Raw genomic sequence first — 18,074 nt, forward strand, 5'->3', positions numbered from 1 at the left:
GGCCAGCCGTGTGACCTACGAGCACAGGACACGGCAGCCGGCGCCGCCCGCCGCCCCCGACAAACCCATGGGCCAGCGCATAATTTTCCCATAATTTGGGACGGCGATATGATAACGACCGAACATGGGCATTGACAGACGAGACATTATTCAAATGAAAGCAGAACGGCGCCCGGGGGCATCAAAACAGCTTGCGGTTTACCAATATAGCTGATTACTAGAAAATTGTTTCAAAAATGAGAACGTTGATGATAATATATGGCACGTAATACTACCTTGTACACCCACATCACGAAGCAAGGAAGTTTCCATTACCTACTAATGCGCCATGAGCGCGATCTATCTGATTACTTTTGCAGCATGCCCTTATATTCTTTCGCAATAGCGATGCTAATTGCCACCTTTGCACGCAACCACAAACACTTTAAATTAATTATTTAATCGTCAGCAGTTTATGAATCTTGCTAGCCTCGTAAAATCAACTCAAAGATGCATGAGATACGAAATTGACTTAGACGGAACTTTGCAGCAAAATCGTGTTCTCTCATTTAGGGCCTAAAGACATGCTTTGTCGTGATTCAAACCAAATTGAAATAAAATGCGGAACTCAATGCGAATAGGTGGCTACATATGTTGCAGTGATCTGGAATGATTGACCAATTAAATCTGAGGCATCCCACAACGTAGACAGTGCTTCACGTGCAAAGAAAGAAAATCATCGGATGTCGTGTAACCGATTTGCTATTTGTTGAACGTCCAGACGTTTAAAGGGACTATAATATCCCACCTTATAAAATGTTGTTTAAACTAGTTAAATTGTGCCCGACTTTATAGATTGGATGACCAGGAACACGGTTCTGGCATTTATTTTTCATTAAACATCTTAGGCTTCCCATATTCCAAACACAAACTTTCAAATATGTGACGTCACAGCCCAAAATTACCTCCTTCCCCAGGCCACATTACTGTCATAAAGCTGATTCTTTTTACTCTGTAGGCACCACAACAAAGTTCAGACAAAGTTTTAAGCGATTTTTCAACGAACAAACCCATTTAAATCAGAATGACTAAACGAGGTGACGTCACACTAACGGTCGCCCCATGTTGAAGATAGGGCCTTGTACAAGGCCCATTTTCAAATGAAGGGAACGAATTTCTTCAACACCAAGAGGCCGCGGGGGTTGCAACCTAGATAGATAGTGGTTTCTGAACCTCGCCGCAAACTTGGCTATCTCAACTCAAACCCCATGTTAAAGGTGGGATAGTCCCTTTAATGCCGGGTTCACACCGGATTCCGGACCGGCAAAATTCCGTCTGCCGGGCCGGAAAAATGGCCAATTCCGTGCCGGAAAATTGAAAACTGGTGTGAACCGGCAAATCTGGCAACTTCTTTTGACCAGTCCGGCAGGCCGGAGAGCCAGATTTTCCGGTCCGGCAAAAAGTTGAAATCATCTCAACTTTTGCCTTGCCGGATAGCCACCGTTTGTGATATGAAATTAAGGCACGAGGGAAATAATGCTATGTTTCAGCGCTACAGGACCAATTTAACCAACGGCGCCCTAATAGTCTCGCGATTTTTCACGAGAATATAAAATTCAAGCGTAAATTTGACGGCGTTTCATTTTTATTTCAAAATATTTGCATCTCAAACGGAGTGATAGCTACATTTCTGTTTTTGCATTTCACATGACTCATGGCCTTTTCAAATTATAAATTAATTTCATTGGTTGGAAAATATCCATGACTTTATAATAAAAAAGATAAATATTATAAGGAAGCGGTGAAAAGGGCGAATTTGTGGAACAACATTGCGGACGCGCTGGTTGTAGAAGGAGCGGAGCCAGTATCTGCATCTATATAGGGCCTTGGTATCTGCAGAAGAGATTATCAAGCGCTGGAGCCGGCCGCAGGACAGGTAGCACAATGTACGTATACTTCCGTCGTCTACGAAGTGGAGCCAGCCGAGCAGATTCTGAAATCTACATTCTACAAGACGCGCTGACAACACTTCTCTGCCCTCGATGCCCTCCTACACAAGCACATAGCAGCTCGGGAGGGTGGAGGCAGTTTTGCCATTCAGTCGCAAGTAGAAGATTCAGGAAACACGATGTTACTGAATGCCAAGGATATTATCCCGCGCCCTGCTGGGGGTGGGGGTGGGGGGGATATTTGAACCCTCCCTGTGGTTTTTCGCGAACATCTCAAAAACGGCGGCTGTTTTTGGCACACCTTATCATGCATCTTTTCTGCACAAGTTTCAACGTCTTCCATATGCTACATCGAGCGACCGACCTCTTTGAAACTCTCAGCGATTGATAAGGGCAACAATATGTACACAATTTAAATAAATAACTATCTCGGAATTTTGATATCGGTGACCTAAGGTCAGGTCAATTTTGTGACCCCCCCCCCATTATAAGTCAATGGGAGAAAATTGATGCCAAGTTATGCGTTGGCTTGTTGTAAATCGTCGACATTCGACCTGAAAATCGGTGAAATTCGGCTTTCCATTACCTCTGGTGACCTGACCTTTGATTTGACCAAAAAAAGTGACCGAATTTATTTCCTCATTAATTTTGACACTCTTTCGAACGCCGCCTTCCCCGTATCGCTACGTGGCCCAGGAGCCGAGTTAAAAGGGGGGATGTTAAACACCCCCACCAGCAAGGCGTGGAAATTTAGGACCCCCAGCGGGGCGCGGGTTATGGCAGTAGAGTTCAGTGACAGTCAGATGACCGATTTTGAGACCCAGCCATCTACATCAGCAAGCGTAATATCAAGCTCGCCGTCTCTAATGCGCCCTGCCCATGGCTCTCAATTCCTCTTTGTTCGCAAGTGTTTTTAAACCAACAACAGCCAAAGCGCGATTGAAATTTATTAGTGTCTTTTTGTCGATACCCAGCCCGCATGCTGTAAATGTTAAATTGTATTAATCTTGCTAATATACCTACCAGTGAAGTATGGATGATTTTCGGTTGGGTGGAACTGCATCAGGGACTTGTAAAGCCGTCACAAAAGTATGTTCGCAAGTAGGTAGAACAAACTGTTTAAACGTCGAGCTGATAGGCGAGACGTTTAAAAACATTTCTAACTACGATCGGTTAAATAATTCTATCCCGTACCGCCGATATGTTTCAGGTGCTTAAACGTAAAAAATACATTTTGTATAAAAAATACGACATAATTCAGACTAGACAAAATGTCTACTAGACGTTAAACAGTTTGTTAATCTTCTAGACGTTTAACAAATCAGTTAAATATCTGACAATTTTCTCTCTCATCACGTGAAGCAATCGTAAACACTGTCTTCGGTGCAGGATAATATATCTTAAACCGCGAGTTTCTATCTACGAACGGTTTAATAATTTTATCCCGTACCGCCGACATGTTTCGGGCGCTTAATGGTAAAAAATACATTTATATAAAATATACGACATCACTCACGACTATATGAAATGTCTACTAGACGTTTAACAGTTTGTTAATTGTCTAGACGTTTAACAAAGCAGTTAAACCACATCTGATAATTTTCTTTCTTTGCACGTGAAGCAATTGTAAACACTGTCTACGGTGCGGGATAATTAATATTTATATTGCCCGTCCGTCGGCCAGGACGCCAGTTATAATCACCTAAGCAGCATAGCGGCTCCACATAGCAGATGCCCAGCACACTAATGAACAAGTAACAACCTTCAATTAACTTAGCATCACCCTACGCCTGATACATGGGCTGCAAAGCCCGTTTCCCGGTTCACATTCGCTCCACAATCCACGTAGAAGGGGGCCCCTTCTGTGTGGATTGTGGAGCGAGTGCAGAGACGGTTGAGACGGTTTGTAATCCTTTAGCGAAAAGGGCTAATACATATTGCACGTTTAAATAGCCGGGTCTGCCTTCTGGTTTGATTGCTGAATTACTGAAGGTCCATCGGTCTATGTAGACGGTCAGACCATTTAAGGGCCGGTGGATATTACTCTAGTAAATACTGCCAGAAAATAGGAAATGTTCCACAATCCTAAAAATGAATATTCAATAAGCATCGAGGTACTGAAAACAATAAAATTCGTTGGACATTTGTACTTGTAGCTATATCATACACTCTAAGACACGGATACGAACAAATGTTTCCCCTTCCCGGGATGAGGGGACGATGTATCCTCAAGCATTACCTTGCCCCATAACTGGCCCATTGAAACACTAAAAATTGGTTTAAATCTCGCTCATTTATTTTAACTTGTACTAATACTGTCAGTAAATACAAACAGTAGGCATATACGACCAACAAGAACAATCCGAGTTCACAGTCTTCGCACTACATCGCATGCATCTTCGTAATATAACTGTGTCGTAGTCTGAACAATTTAAATCGTAAGGCACATCCAGTGATAGCGACACCAACGATGCGGATGAAAACATCAGCCATATTGTCTGTCATCACAACGCACAACAATTTGATCATTTCAAATGTTTCGCAATTCAACTGAATGCTATGAAAATAGATTACCAGTAAAACGCCTTTTGGGCGAAGAACGAGCGAGCGAGATAGTGAGCCCTGCACGTGCGGAAGGGCGAGAGGGTGCTTCCAACGGGCTTGCGCAAAGCACTCTTCTAACTGGTCGCTAGCGGTGTGCCAAATTTGAACGCAATCGGCCCAGCCGTTCCTGAGATCTGGAAGCGGCATTCTGCACGTGCGCACGTGCAAACGGGGTCCAAAATGACTTTTGCTTGGCACCCTACTAACTGGTCCCCAACCGTGTACCAAATTTGAGCGCAGTCGGCCCAGCCGTTCTCGAGATCTGGAAACGCCCCTTGCACGTGCGCACGTGCAGTAGCACCCTAACCGCAACACATGGGAATGCATTGCCTGGTGGGTGCCTATCTGTATGCCAAGTTTCAGCGAAATCGCCCCAGTAATTACCGAGTTACTGAAATGGGAACAAATTTGGCCCCTCTTATTGTTGTATTTTGCACGTGCAGTGGGGGTGACCCACATGCATCGAGAGTATCCTATTTTGGGTAGAAGGGATGCTGCTACCCTATAAAGATTACCGCAAGTCAATCGCCCAAGCGGCTGCTGAGATATGAGCCTCTCAAAATCACTACTTTTGCAAAACAGCTTGAACACCCTTGACTTTTCACGTGGCACGTGCCACGACGGTCACTGAGATGCATCAAAAGTAGTCAATTACGGGGTAGAAGGGATAGGGCTACCCAACAAAAAAGACCGCAGGCCAATCGGTCCAGCGGTTGCTGAGATATAAGCCTCTCAAAAGCGTTACAGGCCGGGCCGGGCCGGGCCGGGCCGGGCCGGGCCGGGCCGGGCCGCCCATACTGAGATTTTTCCGTTATATTGAAAAGACTCACTTCGCTCGCTGCGCTCGCTCGCTCGTAATCAACGTCGTTAACAAGGCATATCTATCTGAACAACAATAAGCACGCTCACTCTGAGTATTTTGATCTTACGGTAATAAGCTGAGATACAGAACGTACGAACTATTATCACCCGTTATAAGCGGAAGCTAGGCAAACCGTCAAACGGCAGAACGTCGGCAGCCGACCGTCTTCGGCCGCATACCGGCGTTCCAAACAGCCAACACTCCGAGCAGACACGAAAGCACTGATAACTTCACAGCAGTTAGGCGAACCACGAATACTATGATGGCATCGGCCCCAACTGGGGACCTGGCCACAGAAGGACCGTGCTGAGCATTACACTCTCCTGAACAGCACCTTCCTCTCTGCGCGGCGGACTGGCACCGAGCCCTGACTCACCGGCCGTTCCCACGGCCACAATACGCCGGCTCGCTCACGCTGTAGCACGACGTGGGCCAGAGCTCAGGACGGGTTTCTCAGTCGTCACCGTCCGAGTCGGGATCCCCGAAGGTCTCCTCGTCGGGGCGCTGCTGGCGGCGGCGCAGCGCCAGCGCGGCCGCCTGCGCAGCCATGTCGGCCGGGAAGCCCTGGCGAGGCGGCAGGCCGAGCGCCGCCGCCCGGTACCGGGCAGAGCCGGCCGGCGGAGGGGCGGCGGCGACCTCCGCACTCGCCGCCGGAGAGCCAGCGCCGCTGGGATCCGACGCCGAGGCGTCCGAGTCGGCCCGGAGCGGCGAGAAGCCCTCGGAGCCGGCCGAGTCGCCCGTCTGGTTGGCCGGGGCGCCGGGCTCCCCGCGCGGAGTGCTGGCCATGGAGCCGGGCCGAGAGGGCGGCCGGCGGGACGGCGGCCGGGCGCGCCGCTGCACGGGCAGCAGGTGCGTCAGGTCACCGGCAGGCGGCAGCACCAGCGCCGTGCCCGGCTCGGCCTCACCGTCCGAGTCGCTGAACCTGTACAGGTCACGGCGGTCCACGCGGTACCCGTCGGGAACGTCCGGTGGCGGCGCGCGACTTCCGACCTTTCCCGGCCGCTGCCACGGCTCCACCGCGTCCCCTTCTTCCTCCGAGCCGCTGAAGTCGTACAGGTCGGTCGGGTCCACTTTATACGGGTCCCCCTCTGGTGCCGTCGCGGAGGGCTGTCCTGTAGCTGGTGGAGGCGGGGGTGGGGGCACCGGCTCGCCCTTTGCCAGTGCCTCGCGGACGCGCCACTCCTGCCGTTTGCCGGTGAGCGCCACGTTCAGTTCGCTGAGCAGCTCGCGGGCCCTGTCACGTTCCAGCCGGCGCCTCAGCCGCTCCTCGCGGGACAGCAGCACGTCCTCGCTGTCCGCACCCTCCCGCGGGCCGCCCTCCACCACGGCCTCAAAGAACTGATCCACCAGCTCAGGCTCGGGCAGGTCACTGAGCAGCGGCACCGGTGCGGCGGCGGGCGCCGGGACGGTCGGCGGGGCGTCGGCCGGCGCCGGCTGCTCGGAATCCCCGACCTCCAGTCGGCTCAGCTGCAACAGCGTCTGTTCACAGAACAGCTGGCCCGAGTCCAATCGGCGCTGGATCTCCGTCAGCTCGCGGCGCAGTCTGGCGTACAGCTCGGCTCGCGGCTCAGCACTCTGCTCGTCGTCGTCCTGCGCCTCGGAGAGTGCCTCCTCGAGGGCGCGGGCCCGCAGCGCCACCACCTGAGCCTGCAGACAGATGCTGTGGACGCCCACGTAGAGCCGCTGGGGGCCGGCGGCCGGCCGGGCGGCGGACGGCGCCGGCTCCGGCTCGGCGGCCCACAGCGCCGCGTGCGCGCGGTATGCGGCGCTCAGGCGGCGCTGCAGCTCGGCCAGGCAGGCGGTCAGCTCGTCCAGCAGCGTCAGTGGCACCGGCGCCGGCCGGTCGGCGTCCGGCGGCAGCAGCTCGCCGCTCAGACCCAGGCAGCAGCGGCGCACAAACTCAGACTGACTCTCGGCGAGCAGCTGGTGCAGGCTCTGTCCAGGAGTACAGCAGCAGCATCAGCACAGTCTGCAGCACTACCACCGCTAAACATCATACGCTAGATCGCTGTTGCCAGTAAAAACAACGAAAACATTTACCGTGTGAGTGCGCCCAAATACCACTTGAAATAAATGCCTATCCCGTACCTTGACATCTTTGACGGTGAAGCTCGTCTCGTCGAAGCCTGCCAGGGCCGACTGGTCACAGGCGATGTAGTGCCGGTCCGGGTCGACTCCGTCCAGCAGCGGCTGCTGCAGGCGCAGGCGGCGGGTAGCCCGGCCGTAGGCGGCGCAGGCGGCGTGCAGGCACGCGCCGGCCGCCTGCACCAGGTCGCCGTACTGCGCCGCGAACGCCGCCTCTGCGCCGGCGTCGCCGCTGGACCTGTGGCGTCCGAGGGGGTGAGAATGCCGCCGGCTGCCGGGGCGCGGCATTCAAATGGTAACCGGCCGGCTGCGGCGGCCGCCGGCCCTGTGTAATCCGCCGCGCCGAACATGGCCGCGCACAAAGCGGGCGCGCCGCGGCCGTGGCGCCGGCGGCACTTGAGCGTCAGTCCGGGGCGACTCACAATGCCGGGAGGCCGGGCGCTGTTCAAACAGGGCGGGTACCGCACGGCCGCGGCGGACAGACGGAGCCGCCGCAGTCGATACAGCAGCGGCACTAATGAGCGCCCCGGAGACCGGCGGTGACTGTCCCATACACCACACCACCCGTGCGGGGTACTGATGACAGCTCCTGCAGTGCGCTCACACTGTGAGCATCATGTCTCCCATAGCCGCCCTGTCCACACCGCTCCCATTCAAGGCCCAAAGGTTTCACCGACAGCCGACCGATCAAGGCTGAGGTCTGGCCGACGACTCCGACAGCGAAGAAAGCCATGGCCTTGCGGCTCGCCCGATTGAGACGCCTGGGCCGATGGCGGTGATAGGATAGAGCGCGAGCCGTCAGACACATTACGGGGCGCGGTAAAATGAGCCGCTCCCAGCCACCGATGCGCCTTTTATGCGCCATTCCAGGGCAGTCAGTCGGAAAATGTTCATGGAGTCGAATGGAGCACGCAAGATAGAAATAATGTTCTATATAGTCGTGGGACGATGATCAGTAACAAAAGGACAGAAAACGCGCATATTGAGAAAAAATCAATCAAATAATAGATAACGGTGGCCTAAGTTACAACATTATGTTAATAAAACTATAAAACAGGTAACAGGGCCAAAGACAACGTAAAAAATCTAGAAATGGAAACGTGCAGACCAAGCTGCGTTGGCATACGGAGAAAGAAACTTCCCTGCCGGACAGGTAGGTAACATTAACATAGACGTCAGTTTTGTCGACTTGCTTACTTAATCAAATCACCAACATTATAATGTAGATTGCGAGCAGTTGTGACCAAAATGTCACTGCCATTGAAGTAGTTCTACATTATACTTAGGAAAAAAGAGGAGAAAGAGCGATAATTGCACTGCTGTTCAAACGCCGTTGTGAAGGAAGGAAGCCGACATAACGGGACTGCCAACGGAACCCGGACGGCGGACTAACACCAATATATCTCGCCGGGGCGATGAGCGACCGACTGCCGACTGCCGAGGCCGCTCCTCCCCTGCTCCACCACCTCGGCTCCCATCTGACGGCAGCCGGCGTCCCGCGGCGCCCGCGGCGGCCCAGCCTGCGCCGCCAGCGGCCGCACCACTCAGCCGACACCGGCCCGGCCCAGTGCATCCTTTACGGGCCCCGACCGCCGCCAAAAGCCGAACAATGCCGGCGGCCCGTCGCCGGCGGCGGCAGCGTGCCGCCACAATGGCGCTGCACTGATCAATGATGAGCTCCGAGCCGGTCGGCCGGCCGGCCCGGATCGCCGCCCGGCAGCCACACTGCCGCCGCCGAGCGCATCGACGGACGGCCGTCGACAGGTACACACGCGGTAAAAGGTCGATAGAAGCCGCCCGAACGGGGCAACCGCCGACAAATGAGAGCGATCGCCAGTGACGGACGGCCGTCACACACGGCGCTGTCAATTACCGATACCGGGTGCACGGGTGACGCATATCTGTCGGCGCCGGCGGCCGGCGTACCGTCAGGGTCGCCGGGCGACGCGGAAGGTCAGCGCCGTGAGTCACCGACCTGCCGCAGCCCGCAACCCTACCTCGTACCCTGGCCGCCAAACTCCGGGAGCGCAACTACCAGCACCAGTGCCGAACCGCCGCGACAAATGCGTGCGGGACTCGGGACAGCGCCGGGCGGCGACGGGTGCCATGTCGGCGCCGGCGGGCGGCTATCGCAGCTCCGAGCCACCGACCACACACAGACAGACACAAAGAAGTCGGCTCGGACCCGTGACAGTCAGGCGAGAGTGGGTTCTCCGACCATGTCACGTCGTCATGGTCACGAACCGCCATAGCGGCCGTATTGTTATTTTGATTCTGCTTGAAAATAGGGGGAATATTTTGATTCTTTTGATAAATAGGTACAATTGCATCTAATTTTCGACCGCTGTAAGATTCATTTTATCGAGAAATGATCCTATATGTAAACTACCCAATATTTTTCTTCTTTTGGTTCACATGTCACTTGACGACGGCATTACGGAAGTATCACATCAGCCGCTTACTTCAAAACAAAAGGTAATAATAGCCGGCATCTTCACCATATTTTCTTTGGGTTGCAATTTTAATTGTTCATCACGAATGAGCAACGTGGGCGTAACAGAAATATGAAGCTACGTTGTTGAGCAAATTCGAGCGATCCAGTAGGGTCCAAAACCCAGAGCCGAATCCTTCCATTATAGTCCCTCGACATTTAACTGTTTGATACATTAACCCGCGCCCTGCTCACATTGCCCCAAACAGACGGTAAATAACTTTTGAAAATACCAATTTCCAATTTTGATGTTTTCTGGACCAAAATTATGCGATGAATCCGATGGTGTGGTCCCCGAAATCTGAAAAATTTCCATTTTGGAGATAGCACCTATTTTTTGAAAAATAAATATTCGTCAGGCTTAATAGTCAAATAAATTGGAAATATAATGAGTTAATTTTTGTAACAACACTAGAATCTGTCGAGCATGAATTAGAGATATATTTTAGCTGAGATGATACTATATCTGCGCATACATGTACATGAACTAGTACATTAACCCTCGTCGGCCGAGAAGGGGTGGGGCGGGTGCCGCCTAATAGGGCTTTTCGCGATAGCTTAAAACTCGCTTAGGGTAGACAGCTGAAACTTGGCATACCTAATCTTTTATTCAAGCTGGATCTTTTGACCTCAACTGCGTTTTCAGGTCAGGTCAGGTCACTGACCTATGACGTCATAAATGAGCCTTTGCGAGGCCCTCAGATGTTGCAACTTTGCAACGCCCTCAGTGCCAGAGGAACTTTCACAGGAAGATAAAACTTACAGGACGTAGTATCCTTCAGAGGTCTTACAACTTGTATATCTCGGATTTAACCTAAATGTCACATGAGGTCAGGTCGGTCATGTGACCTCACCACTATAAGTCAATGGGGGAACTATGAAAACTGTTATTTTGGCGCCGGAAATGATCTAAAACTATCCCAAGCACATGAAATCGTGGTTTCATGATCGGACCTTACAAAGAGTACATGAAACCACGATTTCATGTGCTTGGGACAGTTTTAGATCATTTCCGGCGCCAAAATAACAGTTTTCATAGTTCCCCCATTGACTCATAATGGTGAGGTCACGTGACCGACCTGACCTCATGTGACATTTAGGTTAAATCCGAGATATACAAGTTGTGAGACCTCTGAAGGATACTACGTCCTGTAAGTTTCATCTTCCTGTGAAAGTTCCTCTGGCACTGAGGGCGTTGCAAAGTTGCAACATCTGAGGACCTCGCAGAGGCTCATTTATGACGTCATAGGTCAGTGACCTGACCTGACCTGAAAACGCAGTTGAGGTCAAAAGATCCAGCTTGAATAAAAGATTAGGTATGCCAAGTTTCAGCTGTCTACCCCAAGCGAGTTTTAAGCTATCGCGAAAAGCCCTATTAGGCGGCACCCGCCCCACCCCTTCTCGGCCGGCGAGGGTTAACCCGCGCCCCGTAGGGGGGGGGCCGAAACGGCCCCCCCCTGTCCTTTTCGGTCGATATCTCCTAAACGGCTGGAGATATCGCCACCAAACTTTCAGGACCCCTCCGGGCATCAATTTTACACATTGTGACCAAAAATTTTTCCAGAGGCTATGATAGGTTGGCCACAAATGACGTCAGAGTGACGTCATGTTCTGTCATTTTCGACCGAAAAAAGACCTTCGCGAGAAGACCTGTCAGGACTACAGCTTTGAAGATACAGAAAAATGATCAAGACATAAAAGGTGTAGAATTGACAGGGCTACAAAACTGCTATCTCGAATTTTTGAAATTTTTGAGTTTTGACCCCCAAAAATCAAAAAAGCATTTTTTTGGATATATTCGCCAAAAAATCCAAAAAGTTTTTTGAGTTTCGAAAAAACCGGAATATATGTGATAGTGCCTACCGTCTTCTATCTACATACCAAATTTCAGATCGATACCTCGTTTTTTGGCCAAGTTATAGCGAAAAAAACTGTTCAAAAATGATGACGTCAAATTTTCAAACTCAATTTTTGGCAATTCTAGAACTCGTAGAGCAAAACGAAGACCACCATTAGACTCCCCGTGACGAGCTGCATCGAATCGATACCCATTTTATGCAAAAATATCAACTTTGAAATTTGACCTAATTTGACCTGACCTTGACCTGACCTTCACAAAAACGTGACCTAGGCTGGCCCCAAAGGCTGCCTAACCCACATAATCGCATTTGTCATGTAAAATGGACCATAAAACATGTATCACACGACACATTCATATTGTGACCCCCGGTGACCTGACCTCGCTGTGACCTGACCTGGTATCAGTGACCTCAGATAGCAAAGTATGTGTTTGACGAACAATGTACCATCGATGGTTTTCAATAAATTACCAATTTACTCGCTTTCACAGCACATTTCTTGAATTGCCTGTGAACGGTGAAAATCTGACCTTTGACCTGACCTGTGACGTCATCGGTTTGACCTAGGTCAATGAAATTTGGTCACAGGGTAGTTCCCGGGTGGGGCTATCGAACGCCGTTTGAATTTTGAAAATCGGCCGGTAACTTTCCGAGATCTTAGGGGGGGGGGCCGATACGGCCCCCCCCCCTACGGGTGGTAGGGTCCGCCGGTAGCCCTACGGGGCGCGGGTTAATGTACTAGTTCATGTACATGTATGCGCAGATATAGTATCATCTCAGCTAAAATATATCTCTAATTCATGTTCGACACATTCCAGTGTTGTTACAAAAATTAACTCATTATATTTCCAATTTATTTGACTATTAAGCCTGACGAATATTTATTTTTCAAAAAATAGGTGCTATCTCCAAAATGGAAATTTTTCATATTTCGGGGACCACACCATCGGATTCCTCGCAAAATTTTGGTCCAGAAAACACTAAAATTGGAAATTGGTATTTTCAAAAGTTATTTACCGTCTGTTGGGGCAATGTGTGCTGGGGGGGGGGGGGGGTGTTTGAACACCCCCCCCCCTTGTGGTTTTTCGCGAATATCTCAAAAACGGCGCGCCGTTTTTGGTACACCTTATCATACATCAATTCTACACATGTTGTGAAAATTTCAGACCAAGGTCATTCAAGGTCAGGTCACCAGGTCACTTGAAGTGACCTCACCTCATAAAAAGTTTCAATGTCTTTCATAGCTACACCGAGTGACCGATCGCTTTGAAACTTTCAGCGATTACTAAGAGCAACAGCATGTACAAAATGTATATCTCAGAATTTTGATATCGATGACCTAAGGTCAGGTCAATTTTGCGACCCCCCCCCCCCCCAATCCCCATTATAAGTCAATGGGAGAAAATTGAAATGCGCCTCTTTTGGAAGAAAGACATTATAAACACTCCCAAACACTGCATTACAAGTGGTTTAGACACACTGAACATGAAAATGGTGTCCGTGACCCCTGTTTATGCCCTGAGGTCATCTTAGGTCACGAATGGTATCTAACAGTTTTTCGCAAATAACTTTTGATAGTGGCATGCTAGAGCGATGAAAACGCCTTAGATGTGTTCAGCTCGACGATACGGATCGACTGATATGCAACATGACCCTTTCCGGTCAGGTCATGACCTTGACCTGAGGTCAAATTTTCAAGTTGACCTTTCAAGGTCAAGTTATAGTTCATTCGATGCGTCTTGACGAGAGGAACACGATGCCGGTAAAAGTAAGCTCGTACAAGGCTTGGGTCAAAAGTTATTGCAGAAAAACTGTTTCCGAAAAAATCGGCTATTTTTGCAGTTTTTGCCCCCTGCAGGCAAAACCGTTGACGTTAGGTCAAATCTGAGGAAATTACTCAGAAAGGGCGTTAATAGGGCTATCGAATGCGCTTTTCCGCGGCGCCGTAGCTCTATTGGTTCCCGAGTTATGCGTTGGCTTCTTGGAATTTGTCGACATTCGACCTGGAAATCGGCGAAATTTTGCCTTCAATGACCTCTGGTGACCTGACCTTTGACCTGACCAAAAAATTGACCGAAGTGATTTCCTCATTATTTTTAACGCTCTTTCGAACGCCGCCTTCCGCGTATCGCTACGTGGCCCAGGAGCCGAGTTAGAAGGGGGGGGGGTGTTCAAACACCCCCCCCCCCAGCAGGGCGTGGAAATCCAGGACCCCCAGCCGGGCGCGGGTTAAGGACATTGATGCGCTATTAGAAGCTAAGCATGTGAAGTGTGACTTATGAAGGGATCCTGTCGTTACAATTTCGATATACCTATTCATACTGTAATACTGTGAATGAGGCCCACGACGACTTCCGCCTACAGAGACGCTAATAAGGTAAATGAAAAGTGCGGCCCGAGCCGAACCTTACAGGATAGCAACATCAATTTCGGTTTGATATAGCGCTCATACAGCAAATTAAGAATTTCATTCCGATTAAAAAAAAAAAACCGGAATCGATGCAGATACTCGTGTGGAGTGTAGTCATGGCAGGTCAGGAATCTTACATTAAAACTGGATCAGAACCACTGTTAGCGACACACTATGACATACGTTAAACTATAAGGCTCAGCAGTATACCTAATATCAACGGCATGCGTCAAACCTGCCTCAGCACAGAGCCAGTTGATATGCCAAGCACCACCTCCGCCAACCCCCAACAGCGCGTTTCGAATTGGCACCGCCAGCAGCAGTCATCCCAATGACATACGGACAGCCAAACGCTGCTGACGGCTCCCATGACATTCTTGATGACAGGTAGGTTCGTGGTACGGTCCGTTAATGCAAAGCCGCAAGTGACAACCGACAGGCCTGCATAGTGTATACTGTATAGGTGAGCCCTTTTCTATAAAACCGAACCGTTGTAAATATGTCGAAGCATTGTGAATTGAGACCATTTATTGACAATGGCCTCAGATCAGACCATACCAGTAGCTTGTTCTATTCTTTTATCAGTACTTTTTATTCTACCGTAAAGTGGGGCTATTTGAGACAGTGGGGCTATTTGAGACAGTTTTTGAAATCGCTATAAAATGAAGAGCCTTTGATTTTTATGTGATATTTTTGCTCAGGAAGGTTTGGAATCGAGCAGTAAATCGCCTTAGCAAAGATTAAGCATAAATTTCAAACGGTTTTTATATTTTATAACAATTTTAAATACTGTCTCAAATAGCCCCACTGTCTCAAATAGCCCCACCTTACGGTACTTATTTTTGAAATGTGGAAAACCCAGAGCACATTTAAAGGACGCGTCGCGGTTGGTTTCTATTGTGAAGTGATGAAAACAATATTCAATAGTGATGAAAAGTACTTGTGCCTCTCGTATCACCAGGTCTGATAAAGCGCACCGGCGTCGGCAACCACAAGACGCTAGCGGACGCTCCTCAATTTACCTACTTCCCAACGTGGCTAAGACACTCTAGCGCCAGGGATTCGCTAAATATGCAGTCTTGAGTCTGCACGAGGTACCATGCAGTCTAAATTTTAGTTGCACAATACACAGCCCTAGTCGATACCACCCATTCGGCAGTACTGAGGCAATCAGAAAACATCCGACGGGGAAACCGTGATCCCCTGTGACAATGATGTCGCATCAGAAGTGGCTCTGCCAGTGAAATAGAAGATAAGCAGACTATGTTTGACTGAAGGGCTGTGCGGAAAATACGGTCTGAAAAAGCTGGCGATGTTAGCGCACCAGCAGGTGAAGTGCGCAGATTCATGGGCGGTTCGGAGTGCCATTTGCAGGAGAGTCCCTACTTCTTTTCAGTTTAGGTATTTCCCGAGTTGGTGGTTTGTATTGTCTACGGGAGATGCCTAATGATGGGAGTTGTCAAAAAACGAATAAATTCTGTAACAGCCGACGACAGACGAGCAGCCGCTCAGCGTGCCCTTCGATAGAAAATGCCGGAGTCTGGATAGCATAAGTCATCATTCCATAATAAAAAAGCACGAAATGTCTTGGCCACCTGGCAGAGAGTCATCATCCATCTGCCACTCCCACCAGCTGCCGCGCGGCAGTGCGGGTACTCACAGTGTCACGCCGCGCGCCATCAGGTGCGACTCCTGCAGCAGCCGGCAGCAGCGCAGGCCGGCCCGTTTCAGCTCGCCGGCCGCGCGACAGAACTCGTCGACTCGGCGCTGGCCGTCCGCCACCCGGAGCCGGGCGACCGCAGCGCCACCTACACAGAGCAGCAGCGCCGCCGCCAGGGGGAGCCACCAGGCCGGCAGCCAGACGTCGACCGCCAGAACGGCCAGGAAGACAGACAGCAGAAACGAGCTGGAACAGCGAGAAACGCCACTGATAAACAAGTACTACATCCTTAAACATCCATTGAATATGGACAAAGGATTCGATATACTCATGCTCATGATACAACATCATGGCATATTACGTTTAGCATAAAATTTACCGCCTATTTTCAGCTGTTTGGCAGGCTACACATATAGGTTGGTTTCCAACTTTCCACCCCATCCCGCGCTGCTGCCTGACTCCTTACTCTGTCATGGTGGCGGTGCCCGGCTGGCGGCTCTGGTCGGAGCACAGGTCGGCGGCCATGGCTCGGTCCCGATCGGCCATCAGACCGCTGTCCAGCAGGGCGGAGAGTGCGGCGGGCACCAGCCGCGGGCCGGGCCGCACACCGAGCCAGTCGGCCACGGCGGTCAGCTGCTCCCTCACACCGGCCACCTGCCGACACACCGCACAGTACCGACAGCACACCTTAGGCTGGGATACAATTACTGGCGGTAACACCCAAGCGAAATTTTTCAAACTCTGGATTTACAAGAGGTGGGACACATCACTTGTGTTACGTTCTGATCCTAAGGGTGCCTTCGATCTGAGATAGATTTATCATCTCTAAATGGAAGCTGGATTGCTCGTTATTTCATTGAATTAGCATAGAGACATACGTTAAATATTTGGAAGTAGTCTAGATAGGCCTCCAATTCAAAAGACAAGCTGCCCGAATTTCTGCTGTTTGTGCAAACAGCTCAGAGACTGGGTGACTTACCTTCTGTTGTGTCTGCACAGACACCTCGGTTGATTGAATGACAGCCTGCTGCAGGCAGGAGGCTGACTCAAAGTCACTGAACCCACTGGATACAAGATGCTCATACAGAGCCGTGTTCTGAAACATGCCATGGGAGGCACCATTGAATTCGTCAATCAGATGTTTGGGTTTGATGCCTATTGTCTTCAGCTCAATGCCTAGCTTAGACATTGGGGCACCAGGAATTTGAACTGCACAAAACATTAGCAACCTTCATTTTTTTCTTCTTTGTCCTAGCTCACTCTTTTCCCCTAGCTCACTCTTTTCCCTTTTAGTCTCTTTCTGGATTAAAACTGCATCATCATAGGTGTAGATTTCGTGACTGAGCTGGGGGTGCCCGAGCTCAGTAAATTGCCACCGCCCTAGTGGTGACCTTGACTCCCGCCGTCTGTTGCGGCTCCAAAGCAAAGCAGGAGTGGAATTGGGAGAGCTCGGGCACCCACAACTTTACATAAATCAGTGCCCAATGCGTAGCATTATGATGACCATTTGCAGTTGGAGTTTACTTTCATTGCAACCTGAACTGCAAGGCATTAGCTCTCAACTCTCAAGTGAGACTGCTAAACAAAAGTTAAAAATACCTTGACCTACCTTCAAATATCTGGTTAGTTGTCATAAACTGTCATACTAAAACTTACACTGAAAACCACCTCATCATCTTCTAGTTCATCCATGGCCCCTGATTCTGCTCGTTTGGTCTGCAAGAAAAGAAAAGACCAATGTTGACGTGATCATATGATCAACATGAAAAATGTCACTTGATGATGTTGTTGAAGAGCTAGGGTGTGCAGCAGCTTGGCTCAAGCGTCCAACAAGATGAGTAGTCACGTATGGGAACATATACAAAACCCAATTAAACCAAATGTGGCAAATTAAGCCTTAACTATGGCCTTGCCTAAACCTATTACCATTGCACAACAAGTATATGTAGAACCATTACACTATACTACCCAAGGGCCAAGGCTATATTGATATAGATACTGAATCAAAATAAATACTACCACAGTGTATATAAATATAGATAATTTCTTACCTTCAATGCCTTCAATCTTTTGAATGTCACTTATGCGCAGTATATGAAGAAAACAACATTCCTTTCATTTTTTGTTCGCAAATTTAAATGCTGCTAGCACGAACAAGAGCTCAAGGAAGGAAAC

At 50.0% G+C, this 18,074-nt stretch overlaps 1 protein-coding gene across 1 annotated transcript; it reads right to left on the reverse strand.

Moving 5' to 3' along the window:
• Window positions 1-4,202: 4,202 nt before the first annotated feature.
• On the reverse strand, window positions 4,203-18,024 carry LOC122378659. The gene is made up of 7 exons (XM_043359956.1): window positions 17,951-18,024; window positions 17,556-17,615; window positions 16,879-16,995; window positions 16,366-16,553; window positions 15,900-16,145; window positions 7,483-7,717; window positions 4,203-7,329 (listed from the first exon to the last, which is right to left on the reverse strand). The coding sequence occupies exons 2-7, from the start codon at window positions 17,589-17,591 to the stop codon at window positions 5,848-5,850; spliced, it is 2,304 nt and encodes a 767-aa protein (XP_043215891.1). The 5' UTR covers window positions 17,592-17,615; window positions 17,951-18,024; the 3' UTR covers window positions 4,203-5,847.
• Window positions 18,025-18,074: the final 50 nt, after the last annotated feature.

The sequence above is a fragment of the Amphibalanus amphitrite genome, unplaced genomic scaffold, assembly GCF_019059575.1.
Source record: "Amphibalanus amphitrite isolate SeventyFive unplaced genomic scaffold, NRLGWU_Aamphi_draft 000063F_arrow, whole genome shotgun sequence".
NCBI classification, from domain to species: domain Eukaryota; kingdom Metazoa; phylum Arthropoda; class Thecostraca; order Balanomorpha; family Balanidae; genus Amphibalanus; species Amphibalanus amphitrite.